General features: G+C 34.8%; 2 protein-coding genes and 1 non-coding gene across 3 annotated transcripts; 1 reads left to right on the top strand and 2 right to left on the bottom strand.

Moving 5' to 3' along the window:
* Positions 1–3006: 3006 nt before the first annotated feature.
* Positions 3007–3113, bottom strand: LOC111888021 (small nucleolar RNA R71). Its single transcript, XR_002849004.1, has one exon. It is a non-coding gene; the product is annotated as a small nucleolar RNA R71 (small nucleolar RNA).
* Positions 3114–4148: 1035 nt separating this feature from the next.
* On the top strand, positions 4149–4760 carry LOC111888015 (uncharacterized). Its single transcript, XM_023884130.1, has one exon. The coding sequence runs from the start codon at positions 4149–4151 to the stop codon at positions 4758–4760; it is 612 nt and encodes a 203-aa protein (XP_023739898.1).
* A 6423-nt stretch (positions 4761–11183) lies between these two features.
* LOC111888014 (protein IQ-DOMAIN 12) lies at positions 11184–12610 on the bottom strand. Its single transcript, XM_042897296.2, has 3 exons — positions 12364–12610; positions 11962–12243; positions 11184–11839 (listed from the first exon to the last, which is right to left on the bottom strand). The coding sequence occupies exons 1-3, from the start codon at positions 12436–12438 to the stop codon at positions 11231–11233; spliced, it is 966 nt and encodes a 321-aa protein (XP_042753230.1). The 5' UTR covers positions 12439–12610; the 3' UTR covers positions 11184–11230.
* Positions 12611–12945: the final 335 nt, after the last annotated feature.

Genomic DNA, 12945 nt, shown 5'->3' with positions numbered 1-12945 from the left:
CTAAACGAGAATCGAAGGTCTCGACAATGGTATTCCAGCGGTAAAAAGTCTGGCAAAAACCGACATCAGATAAAGAAGTTATGAATTTTCAAAGAAATTCCTTAAACTAAACTTTTCTTAGATTATTCTTGTCTATCTTAGACTCTACACCAAAAATCTATGCTTTCATAAACAAGTGATTTCTTTTCTAGGTATTTCTAAACAAACAAGACACCCTTTTAGAAAACTATAATAGGTATAGTTTTACGAACAAATTTCTAACTCTTATGTACTAGAAACATGAATTTCAAGAAATTTACTTTCGTATACAAGAACAAACGTAACATTTTAACAAGTAGATTTGTTTTTATACCATGGTTTTGTGAGACACTAACTTCATGTACGTTCGAGTACACATTTCAAGTCCTGTATTATATACCAGAATCCCTTGGAGGGGGAGCATGGTGTTTGTGTATAGATCTATACGGGCTTGACAACTCGCGCCCTGACTGATAGCTGCAGTCCACCGTTTGGGGTGACAAACGTCATAACATTCCAACGCCTGAAGAACGTTGTGTATAGGCATTCCGAGTCAATAGTATGGTTATAAAACTCACAAGGGGTATTAAAAATGCATTGATTTACAAGGTTTTCAAACTCATTGGTTATTTTACACTTACATACATTTTGGAGACAAACATTGGTCTTGAGTGAAGGCTACTTTTATACTAGTAGAAAATATAGGATTTTCTAAACACAAACAAACAAAGATAAAACATTTCATTTCATTCAAACATTGTCACTTAAATACTTATGAAATTCACCAGCTTAAATGTTGATCTACTCTTTCAAAATTACTTGTATGTCCCAGGAAATCAGTAATTTCAGGTATTCATTACGCTTTTGATGAAGGGATGCTGCGGCGCCAGTTTAATCTCGTATTTTTGACATCATATTGTAATTGAGTTTTGAACATGTAACTTTTGACAAATGTAAACTTTCAATTATATATATGATGGTTGTACTGCTTTCTTTACTATGTATTCATTTGTTACGTTACCACATGAAGTCATCCGCCCCCGAACGTTTCCACCGTTCAGGTTTGGGGGTGTGACAGGATCGACCCAACCTTAGATAAGTGACTGAAGTAATTGAATTTAGTTGTGCTGGAGAACATAAATTATGACCATAATTATGCTTGCATAATAAATCTTACATAGCTTATTCATAATACATAACTGATTATGTGTTTGATTGTGTCTGACCATGCATAGTTTTACATGAATTAGTTAAATATTAGTAAACTAGGTGTGACACCCATGTATTACATAAGTTTATTTAGAAAAAATTAAATATGAAATTTTAACAATTAGAAAAAGTTTGAATTTATAAGAAAAATGAGAAAAATTTTGAATTATTAAAATTAATGAGGTTTTAATGTATTGAATACATTACATATATAAACCTTTTTAATAAATACCTTACATATATATTACCTTACATATTAAATGAAGAATTTTAATTTAATAAAATGAAAAATACAATAAAATGACAAGCGGAAAATAGAAAATTCATAAATTCTAAAAAATGACATGTGTCCAAATGAAGAAAAAGAGGACATGTGGCAAAAAGTTCTTTATTTATTAGGGAGGATTTGGACTTAAATTACTAATAATATAATATTAGATAACCAACTTTGATAGTCCATAACTGTTAGCTAACCATAAAGAAGAAGTGGATTCGAACTAAACGAGAGTGATTTTAGTAATTGATTGAACATTTGTTTAGTAATTAAGTTTATCTAGACTTGCAAAATTAGATAAAAACCTTTTTAATTATTGTTTGATTTTAGATTAATTTAGAGTAATTATTTTAGCTAATTAAATTCGTTCCCTATGTTCGACCCCAACTTACTTAAACTACACTACAATCTGACTAGGTACACTGCCTAGGTGCATATTAGTTAGTTAAGTTAAGTTAAGTTAGTTAGGATATAAATTTAAACCTAGTAGGTACTTTTGTGCACATCAAACCTTTTGGCGTTGTTGTCGGGGAACGGCTATTTTAGTTGTTAATTTATTTGTTGTAGGTTAATCGATCCTTTTTGCGGAGTAAAATATGCAAAAAGTTAATTTTTCAGCTTAGTTTTTTTTTTGGTACTCAACTCACGACGTAGGTTCAGTAGTTTTTCATTTTTCTTCGTTTTTCTTTTCTGTTTGAACTTTCTGCAACAACACGAGGTGGTGACTTTTACCATGCCGTGGTGACCAGTCAATAGACTATTTCTAGTTAGTTTTTGTTAAGTTTTGCGTTTTTATTTTTGTTTTATTGCATTAGTTCATGACCAGAGGTTCTAACACGCCCTTGGTGCCACCACTTGAAGATCCAGAGTCGATCCTTCACAAAAAGACGGATAAGAATGCAAGAGTGAATGAAACACCAAAGAAGTCACCTTTCAAGGATCTCAAATTAGTCTCTGGAAGGAAGACAGGAAATAAAGTGGGAGAGTCAAGTACATCATCAAAGGTAAAAAGAAAGGTTGAAAGATGTGATCAAATATCTAACCCACAAGGATTCGAATACGAATCCGAGATTGAATTCGAATTAGAAAAGAGTGAACCCGAAGACGAACCAGAAAATGAGATAGCGAACATTACGAATATGTCCATGGGAGCATATAAAAAGCGGATAAGAGACGATGATGGTCCCGATTTAGTACAGCCTACAGTTCCTGCAACTGCCACATTTTAGCTAAAAGGACACACCCTTACTGCACTTAAGGATGTACCATTTTATGGAAAGGATCATAAGGATGCTTATAAGCATTTAGATGAGATCAATGACATTGCAGAGTATTTCAACGTCCCAAATGTTCCTAGAGAGACAGTCTTACTAAGGATGTTGTCGGCCACTTTTAAAGGAGCTGCAAAAGATTGGTTGAAGGCACTACCGCATGGAGCAATCACTACTTGGGCACAGATGCGCGAGAAATTTTTAAAACAATTCTGCCCACCATCCAAGATAGCTAAACTCAAGAAGTCAATAGCCAACTTTAAGCAACAATCAGGAGAGTCGCTTTATGAGGCATGGGAACGATATAAATGGTTACTCAGAAACTGCCCTTAAAATGACTTTAACATACAACAAGAAGTGTTTATATTCTATGACGAGGTAAATGTCATGAAGAGGCAACTCCTTGATTCTCAAGGACCGCTTACAAAGAAAAATCTGGGTGAAATAAAATAGTTAATTAAAGAGTTCACAAAGCATTCCCGTGAGTACCACAATCCAAGGAATTATGGAGTTAAAGGCATTGGGGGAGGAAATTCTGAAGACATGGCTGCTGTGCTAGCCATGCTTAATACTATGGACAGAAGAATGACAAAAATGGACCACTCAATTCATGCTATTAGAGTTGGATGTGAAAGATGCAATGGTCCACACTTGACCAAGGAATGCCACTTGGACGAGATTAATGGAAACAAGCATGCTCAAGTTTGCTATTCGAGCGGGGATAAATATGATGAAGACTGGAGAAAACCAAAGAAGGAGTGGTTGCCATATGAAGAATACAAGAAGCAAAAAGAAGAGAAATATAGGCAGAATGGTGAGGCTTCTACCAAAAAGAGCAACCACCAGCTGAAAAGAAAGTTGACTTAGAGACCATGCTTAATCGTTTTATGGAGGCTTCAGAAAAAAGACATGATGAGACAGATGCAACTATAAAAGATCAAAGATTGATGATGAAGGATCAATAAGCCATGATGAAAGATCAACAAGCTATGATGATTTACCAGCAAGCTTTGTTATGAAATCATCAAGCATCAATCCACAATCTCGAATCACAACTTGGTCAACTAACAACTTTGGTAAACGAAAAACTATCTCCACAATTTCCTGAAAAGAAGACTCAATCACATGTAATGGTAATTGAAACTGAAGAAGAGGCTATTTCTGAGTTCTTAGAAGCACTAGAAGTGGAGCCAAATTAGCCCGAACCAAAGCCGATAAAGTCGAAAATCCATGAAAAAAATTATGTTGAACAACCAAACTCACGACGTGAGCCTTTAAAGCCCACGACATGGGCTAAGTCTGAACATAATAATTCAGCAAATGTTCCGGCTTATCGTCCTCCTTTACCATTTCCGTCCCGAGCTAATATTCATCCAATGGAACAGGAGCATTTGGAATTTTTGAAGCAAGTAAAGGGCATTTCAATAAATTCTCCTTTTATTGAGTCGTTATCTAAGGTTCCTGAATACGCGAAGTTCTTACAAGACCTGATAGATACTCACCAACAGTTAAAGAAAAATTCTAAGTTGATCCTTAGTGAGCAGAGTTCTAAGGTGGTATTGGGAGAGTTACCAAAAAATATGGGAGATTCAGGACGCCTTACTCTTCCATGTGAATTTGGGAATAATTTGAAGACTTATGCTTTAGCTGATTCTGGAGCTAGCATAAATTTAATGCCTTTCTCATTTTATCAAAAGCTTAATATTTCGAAGTTGAAGGCTACAAAAATGACAATTCATATGGCTAACCGTTCAGTGACACATCCTAAAGGCATTGTAGAAGACATCTTGGTAAAATTTGGGAAATTTGTTTTTTCAATATATTTTGTGGTTATGGACATGAAAGAAGATGCCAATGTCTCGATTATTCTTGGTCACCCTTTACTCAACATTGCTCGAGCCTTGGTTGACATTCGTGAGTCCAAACTTACTTTGAGAGTTGGAGATAAAGAAGCTAATTTTGGAATAGAAACCCAGAAAAGTATATAAACCTACATTGGGCCCCGCCCAACATCGGATCGTGGTATGAAACTACTACTAACTAAACGGGCTGACCTTAGTGCCTTAGACCCGTTCCTACTGGAGGAAACTTACCTCGCACTATTGAAGTCCCATGGATAAAACCCTTGTTGGATGACAGATTCCCAAATCTGTCAACATGAAAATAACACCCAATTAATAATTGGGTCCCAACCCATATCCATAAGTCCATGATTGGGGTAAAAGACTTCTTTACCCCTAACTTGGCCTGATTCAAACCCAAGGCCCAATCCAAAGGCCCAGAAGTCTAATAATAAACCAAAGCCCAACATATGGCCCAATTTTCCAAATTGAGCCCAAACCCCTACATGGTCTTACCTTAAGGCCCAACCATTTATTCTGGTCTAAACACTTGGCAATCTAATGGTCCAATATCTCTTAATCATCAAGGCCCAGTTATGGCTCATCTATGGCCTAATTTTTCCAATTGGGCCCAAGCCTGTCCAATGAGCCTTATCCTAAAGCCCAATCCAAATATTCCAGTCCATATACTTGTTCTTGGATGGCCCATCAATAGTCCAAACATTTAGGCCCAATAGAAAAGGCCTAACTCAAACCCAACACAAATAGGGTTTTCACATGAAATGACAATTAGTGTTAAGTGTTTCTTACGTAACCCATTAAGGACTTAATCCATTAAGTCCATCAATCTATTAGGTCAATCATGTAGTGTGGTTGGCTTAGTTCCTAATCCCAATCTGGTCATCCAAAATGCAGTCCCGACAATCCATAACCCATATATCCAAAATTAGGGTTTTCTAAACCCTAATTAGGGTTTCCAACCCAATCACAACTCAATAGGCCCAAAAGCTAAGTCTTTAGATCCATTATGGTTTTATTGGGCCCACTAGGGTTTCATAAGGCCCACTAGGGTTGCATAAGTCGGGCACCACCCACTACCACCTCGGGCAATGGTGATTGGCGGCGGTCCGTGGCGGCAACCACCCATACACAGCGGTAGTGGCGGTTTCGAGTGATATATCCAACAACCAAGCACACATAAAATTTCTTACATCATACATACACGCACTAGCACCAAAAAGAATACAAAAATGCCCTATCGCTCTTTAATGGTATGATGTCGTATGAATATTGCTTGGCCGGAAAACCGAAGAAAACCCACCACCACCACCGTGATGTGGTAGCTGCCACCTCCTGCCACCGTCTCGATGGTTTTATTGGGCATTTTTGTATTCTTTTTGGTGCTAGTGCGTGTATGTATGATGTAAGAAATTTTATGTGTGCTTGGTTGTTGGATATATCACTCGAAACCGCCACTACCGCTGTGTATGGGTGGTTGCCGCCACGGACCGCCGCCAATCACCATTGCCCAAGGTGGTAGTGGGTGGTGCCCGACTTATTAAAAATTAAATTACCTAAACATCTAACTTTATTCCGAGTGGCGCGTGTTTGGGTTGGAAATCCTAATTAGGGTTTAGAAAACCCTAATGCCACGAAAACCCTAGTTTTGGAGTTTTGTCGGGACCCGCATTAAAACTATCAATTGAACATTAAATTATACTCGGTAATTCCCTACAATTAACTTAATGCAGTATTGGACCTAATGAATTAAGTCCTTAATGGGTTAAGTGTATAACACTAACCCTAGTTATGATTTTATGTGGAAAACCCTAGAATCAGGGAGCTCTATTTTGGACAATGATCAAGCACGTATTTGGGCTATTGCTTGGATTATTATTATACCCGAGAATAACTAAGTCAATCCTTAATCAGTCCTACCCTTAGGTGATTAAGTCCTTAATGGGTTAAGTGTCCTTACTTAACTTTAATCGTCATTTTATGTGGAACCCTAATTGCCATTTCATGTGAAATAGTCATTGTTGCAAGTGACTATGACTTGTGATTGGAGATTGACTCTAGTATCTTCATGTAGGTGATTGGAAGTGAGTTGAAGCTGGTAGAGTTCTTCGTTTCTACGGTGGTTTCCTACACACATATCGATGTGAGTTTCGCCTTACTGTACTTGTGGTCGAAGGCACCAATGTCGGCCCACTACTTTTGGTTATCTGTTAGTAGAGGGATGCCTTGGGGGTTGTATATAGTCATGTAGGATAGACTGGGGACTCTTGATCTAAACTCTCTTACCGACTCATTTTTTAGTTGTGGTTCTAGAGTAGGATCACATGTCCGGGTGACTATCCCACCTCTGAGTATATACGACCATGCATTCCTTAGATTGTTGATGTTTAGTATACTTCTATGCTGTAGTGATCTGTTAGATCTGTGTTCTGGTATTGAGTATGATGCTATGATGTAGTGATATGTTAGATATGTCTCCTGATATTGAGTATGTTGCTTTGTTGTAATAATCTGTAGAATTGTATGTTATATGTGCTTGTTGGTTGTCATATATGGAGTGCCTTTAGGGATTGTCTGTGGTCATGTAGGATAGCCTGAGATATATTGGTCTGGGCTCTCTTGCATGTTCCTTGTTTGGTTGTGACTCTAGAGTAGGATCATCTGTACGGATGGCTATCTCACCTCTGGTTACTTATGGTTACACATTTTATGGAGGTTAGTTGGTAGCAGGACCGTATGTTGTGAGAGTACTAGTAGACAATAGTGACATGTATGATTGATGTTGTCTGTATTATGTGCCTACTTGATCCTTGATTGTTCACATGTCGACATGTTGTGTTTGGTTTGGGTTGAGGCAATCTTGCTTTGTGTTGTAGGCCAAGATACCCGGTGCGGGCCGACTGTAAGTCGTAGGCACGGAGGCTCGAGAAGAACAGTAGGGTTAAGGCGGTAGGCCAACAAACTATGGGTATTCCAGGCCGATGACTAATTGGACCCGTTGTATATTGGCATTCCAAGCTGGGGTAGAGGATGATTGGACTTGGAGGTTGACTGGGTCTAGGGTATTCCAACTCGATGGTTGATTGGACCCGACATGTTTGATTGTATATGTTATCCATTTGTGTGGTGGTATTTTTTTTTTTGGGGGGGGGGGGGGGAATCACTAAGTTTTATACTTATCCAGTTGTTTATTGTTTCAAGTATCATCAGTGTCTATGGGAAGGCGAAGGCAGGAGTGTACACACTCATCAGCAACATTGAGGATTTCGCATTTTCTATGATACTCCGATTTTTAATAAATGTAAGTTGGAATAAACAATTTTCTTAATAATACATATATAAATTGGGAAGTTTTACATTAATAAAAATGAAAATTTTTGGTTGTGAAAATTGGGTGTTACAAAATATTACGTGGTTTGTCTTTTTAGTTTTCCAAACACACCGATTCAATATCAAACACGCTATACATTGGTTCATTGTGGTTTTATTTTGCATGATTGGTCCTTAATGCATATAAATTACTTTACTGCCCATTTTTATTATTTTTACACTTTTGTTTATTTTTCGATAAAAATAAGAAAAAAAAACTTTTTATCTCCCCTTCCCCTCTCTACTCTTTTCCTACTCCTCTTTCTCACTCTCGTAACACATTAGAGAAGCCTAACACTTACTTCTCTATATACAACTAGCCACAATGAACTCCATGATGTTCATGATGAAACCCTACACCATCACCGCCCCTCTTCCCTATCCTTATCCTCTAACTTTGAAGGCCAAATTAAAATGCCTCCCACTACCTATGTAGGCGACTATGTTGCTCATGGTGGTCATGAAGCTTCAAAATCACCTTCACCAACAACTAGTGGTTGAGACAAAGGTTGCAGGTTAAACCTCGTCCCGTTCACCTTTATTAGCCTTCAAACCCACCCTTCATTATGTTGGCTTCTCCTATAGTTTATTAATATTTGTGTCTCTTCCATTGGAGAATAGGCGGCGGTGGTATTCTTGAAAAGAGGAAAAAATGTTATCGTAAAGGTTCTTCTTCTCTCTTTTGATTCTTATGTTTTTACTTGATTAGACTATGTTCAAATCCAATCAAATCTAAAAAATCACATATCCAAACACGTAACCGCATAAATAAATAAAAGCATGTTTTATTTTTTGATGTTTGGTGTTCATCTTCTCTACCATACCCAAATGTCTGTTAATTTTATCTGGATTCACAAAAAAAACAAAGAACATATCCAAAAATTGATGATATTCCTCTTCCTCGATAGATACCAAAAATTAATTTGTAGTTCCTTGCATCATGTAATGAAATTTCATAATTTGTGATTTTGCAATCGTATTGATTTGTTTTGATAGTAATTTTAGCAGTAAATTAATGATGGTGGATGATGGTCGGTGATAATGGTAGAGTACGATGACTTGTGGTGGTGACGGACGATGGAAGAAGAAAGAGAAAAAATTTGATGGTGTTGATAGTTAGATGTAATAGGTTATAATTTAAATTTTTATATTTCTAAATATTAAATTAAAATTAAAAAGAAATAAAAATTAATAATAAATCTAATCCAATGTAAAATAATAATTTTAAATCAATTATGAATAAATTTAATGTAAAATAAAACCATAAGGACTAATCATGCGAGAAATAAAAACCTTATGGACCTAAAACACTTATTTGATCATTGTAATGAATAAATTTAATATATATATATATATATATATATATATATATATATATATATATATATATATATATATATATATATATATATATATATAGAGAGAGAGAGAGAGAGAGAGAGAGAGAGAGAGAGAGAGAGAGAGAGAGAGAGAGAGAGAGAGAGAGAGAGGTGGGTTCAATTGAGAAAATAAAAAATGTTGAAAATGGGGGAATCATTCTCAGCCACTCATTTTATTCAAACATAAAAAGACACTGTGGCAAACTTGTAAATATGAGAACAACCTTCAATCTCAAATACGTATCTGTAGTTCAAACTCATTCATCGTTCATCATCTAAATTTCTTCTCCAACTTTCAACAATCATCCAGATTTCTTCAATTAAACCATCATCAATATCATCCAGTGCTAATCAATCATCGATCTTCGTCAATAATCAACACGATTCAACAGTTAACAGCAAAAATTCGTTTTTGGTTCTTTTAATTCAACCTTCAATTGTGCTTGGATACGATCAGATTTTCAACATCTATGATTAATTATACTCCCAATGTTATTAGATCAACATCATCGATAATCAACAAAAAATCCACTTCATATCATTCATTCAACATCGATTATCAAATAAAACTTGAAAATTGAGGTTAGAAAAATATCAAATCGTTTTTTTTTGAAAAATTTCATATAATTCTCTATCAATCTACTCTTTTGTAAGATTTAAATAGTCAAAATATCATGTTTTTAACATTTTTAAAAAAAGTTAAATTGTATGCACTCCAACTGTTTGATGAAATGCATGAACTAAATTACCACTTTATATTCATATATGAATATGTTTTCTCAGTATATGATTATTAAAAAAAAAAAACAAATATACAAGTCTGTATGTTATTCATATGTGAATAACATATAAAAATTATATATATTTGTGAAAATACCTTGTAATATTCATATGTGAATATACTGTGTAATATTTATTTGTGAATATACTGTGTAATATTCATAAGTGAATATATCATCTAATATTCACAAATGAATATACTATATTACTATGTAATATTCACATGTGATATACCATGTAATACCATGTAATATTCAGATATAAAAATATTATCTAATATCCATAAGTGAATATACCATCTAATATTCACAAGTGAATATACTATGTAATATTTATAAGTGAATGCATCGTCTAATATTTAAATATGAATATACTATGTTTATTATATGCTATATTCATATATGAATGATACTTAAATTGTAAAAAAAAAAAAATTAATCATAGTTTTTATTCATAACTGAATAACGAATGTACTGTAGTAAAACTTGATTCATTTTTATTCACTTATAAATAATGATAGCTGAAAATATAAAAAAAATAAATTTTTTATTTTATCTTAAAACTATATCAATATGGATGTCTATTTGTAGAGAATAAAAAATCATGAATTTTGGTATATTTAAAATCATTTTTCGTTAAAAATAGCTTCTTAAAAATTAAAAAAAACGAAAAAACTATGTTTTTGTATATATTAAGGTAATGATTAACATAGTTTAAAGAAACATGTTTTGTTGGAAAACACATGTCTATTCCTTTCCCATTTCTGCTGGTACGACGGAGGCTTTTGCGGCAAAAATAAATGAGTGGCTGAGAATGATTCCCCCATTCTCAACCTTTTTTTTTCTCAATTGAACCATCATATATATATATATATATATATATATATATATATATATATATATATATATATATATATATATATATATATATATATATATATATATATATATATATAACTTTATCTTAAATCCAAATATCAAATTTTAATATTATAATATAGAATTCAAGCAATCAAATAATCCGTTTCAAAAAGGAGCTCAAATGAAAACCCCCAACAATTGACCTTTTAACTCATAATAGATGCATGTGCCTGTAATTGCCTTTGACGCCACCATTAAACGATGATGATGAAGAAAGCATGGGCATACCGGTGGAGGAACCATTAGTAGTGCAGTACCCATGATCAAGAAACGATATCCTTCGTCTTGGGGTGCTCAGTGATCGAGCCTTTGCCATGAACGACTCAGTAGTCGCCATGTAAGCCGGAAAAACTGGTGAATTCGGCAACGACGTCTCATCTGACCGATCAGGCGATAAATGGTAGTGCCTTTTGCCATTATTCGACATTCGGGATCTAAAAGATGGTGATGAATGGTGTTCTTCTTCTATATGATTTTTATCCCGAAATCGCAGTTTCTTCTGTGTTTCATACATTTGATTAGACTTTATTGGATCTTCTAGAACGTTACCGTTTCTCCTGATCGACATTCGTGGGCTACAAAGATCTTGTTTGTCTATACCGATCTTACAGATTTTATCGAATGTAGGAACCCATATTTGATGAACTTTAGATCGCTGCGTGTTTTTCAAAATGTTTAAGAATTTTCGTCTCACGATTTGACTGCGAATCACAGCTTGAAGCTTCACTACTCCCCTTAATCCGATCAAAGCTTTCCTTGCCTGCGTCAACCCCATGGAATTCGATATATTATACTTCAAAATCCGTATTCGTTTATTCTAACAAGATATTATAACTTTTAAGACAATAGAATCTGAAGTAACTTAGTGTATGTATAATATACCAGGTGTGAACGATAAAAAGATTGAATTTTAATGGCTGCTTCATAGCGGGTTCTCCATTCAAGGTCTTGGGGAGACCTGACGAGCCTGGCAAGCTCCGCCGCTGCATTAGCAGCTGCCACCGCTGCTTCCGCCGCAGCTGTCATAGCAACGGTAAGTGCCAATGTGTGTTGTTTCTGCTCTTCCTTATGATCGTTTACTTTTGCCTGATCCGGTGTTTCGAGTGCATGGTAATGGCGACTCGTCTTTAACATCCCAAAGCACCATCTGCTTTTTTTTGCTCCCTGTAAATTGTAATCCAGCTCAAAAAAACGTAAGATTATGATACTATTACAGGCTTAATTACAGCATATATATTGACAATGTTAGTTTTTAACAGATACATAGTATAGCGATAAACACACCTTCTCTTTGGTTGATTGGGCCTTGCAAATCAATAATCTCTTCAAGAAACCAAACCAAGACCTTTTCTTTCCCATCGGAACCTGGAAATGACTGATGATATAACCGAAAGGTTAACTAATGTCTATGGAACATACCTTTGAAGCGTTTCATTTGAAGATATGAAACAGCAAAGTGAATGGCATGATCATATCATTTAGAACGATGTAACTGGCTATCTGAAACTGGTTGTTTTGAATTAGGAATGAAGCGTTCGAGCCAGTACGCAGGTTCGTTTAATCGTTTTAAAGGTAAAGGGATTTTATAGGAGAGAATGTGGAATTATTACCGTATTTTAGATAAATTTAAAAATACTTTTTTTTAAAATAAGTTTCTCTTCTAAGTTTTAAGTTTTATACTACATAATTGGTCAAACAGAATTATTTAATGAATTATTTATACACTTTGTGTGACCACCACATTGATGTATTATCATGTGCAATTGGAGTGTAATCGAGTAACAACGTTTTATAACATAAAAAGAATATATATATATATATATATATATATATATATATATATATATATATATATATATATATATA

Source organism: Lactuca sativa, chromosome 8, assembly GCF_002870075.4.
Source record: "Lactuca sativa cultivar Salinas chromosome 8, Lsat_Salinas_v11, whole genome shotgun sequence".
Lineage (NCBI taxonomy): Eukaryota > Viridiplantae > Streptophyta > Magnoliopsida > Asterales > Asteraceae > Lactuca > Lactuca sativa.
Note: the sequence above shows the minus strand (reverse complement) of the source record. Positions and strands in the feature narration are given on the sequence as shown.

Bases quoted from the DNA above. Each gene is read 5' to 3' on its own strand.
- LOC111888014 (XM_042897296.2), bottom strand. From the start codon at position 12,438: ATGGGAAAGAAAAGGTCTTGGTTTGGTTTCTTGAAGAGATTATTGATT. The intron at 12,244-12,363 runs GTGTGTTTATCG...TACAATTTACAG, and splicing joins CCCAATCAACCAAAGAGAAG to GGAGCAAAAAAAAGCAGATG. The intron at 11,840-11,961 runs GTATATTATACA...GGGTTGACGCAG, and splicing joins CTTTTTATCGTTCACACCTG to GCAAGGAAAGCTTTGATCGG.
- LOC111888015 (XM_023884130.1), top strand. From the start codon at position 4,149: ATGGAACAGGAGCATTTGGAATTTTTGAAGCAAGTAAAGGGCATTTCA.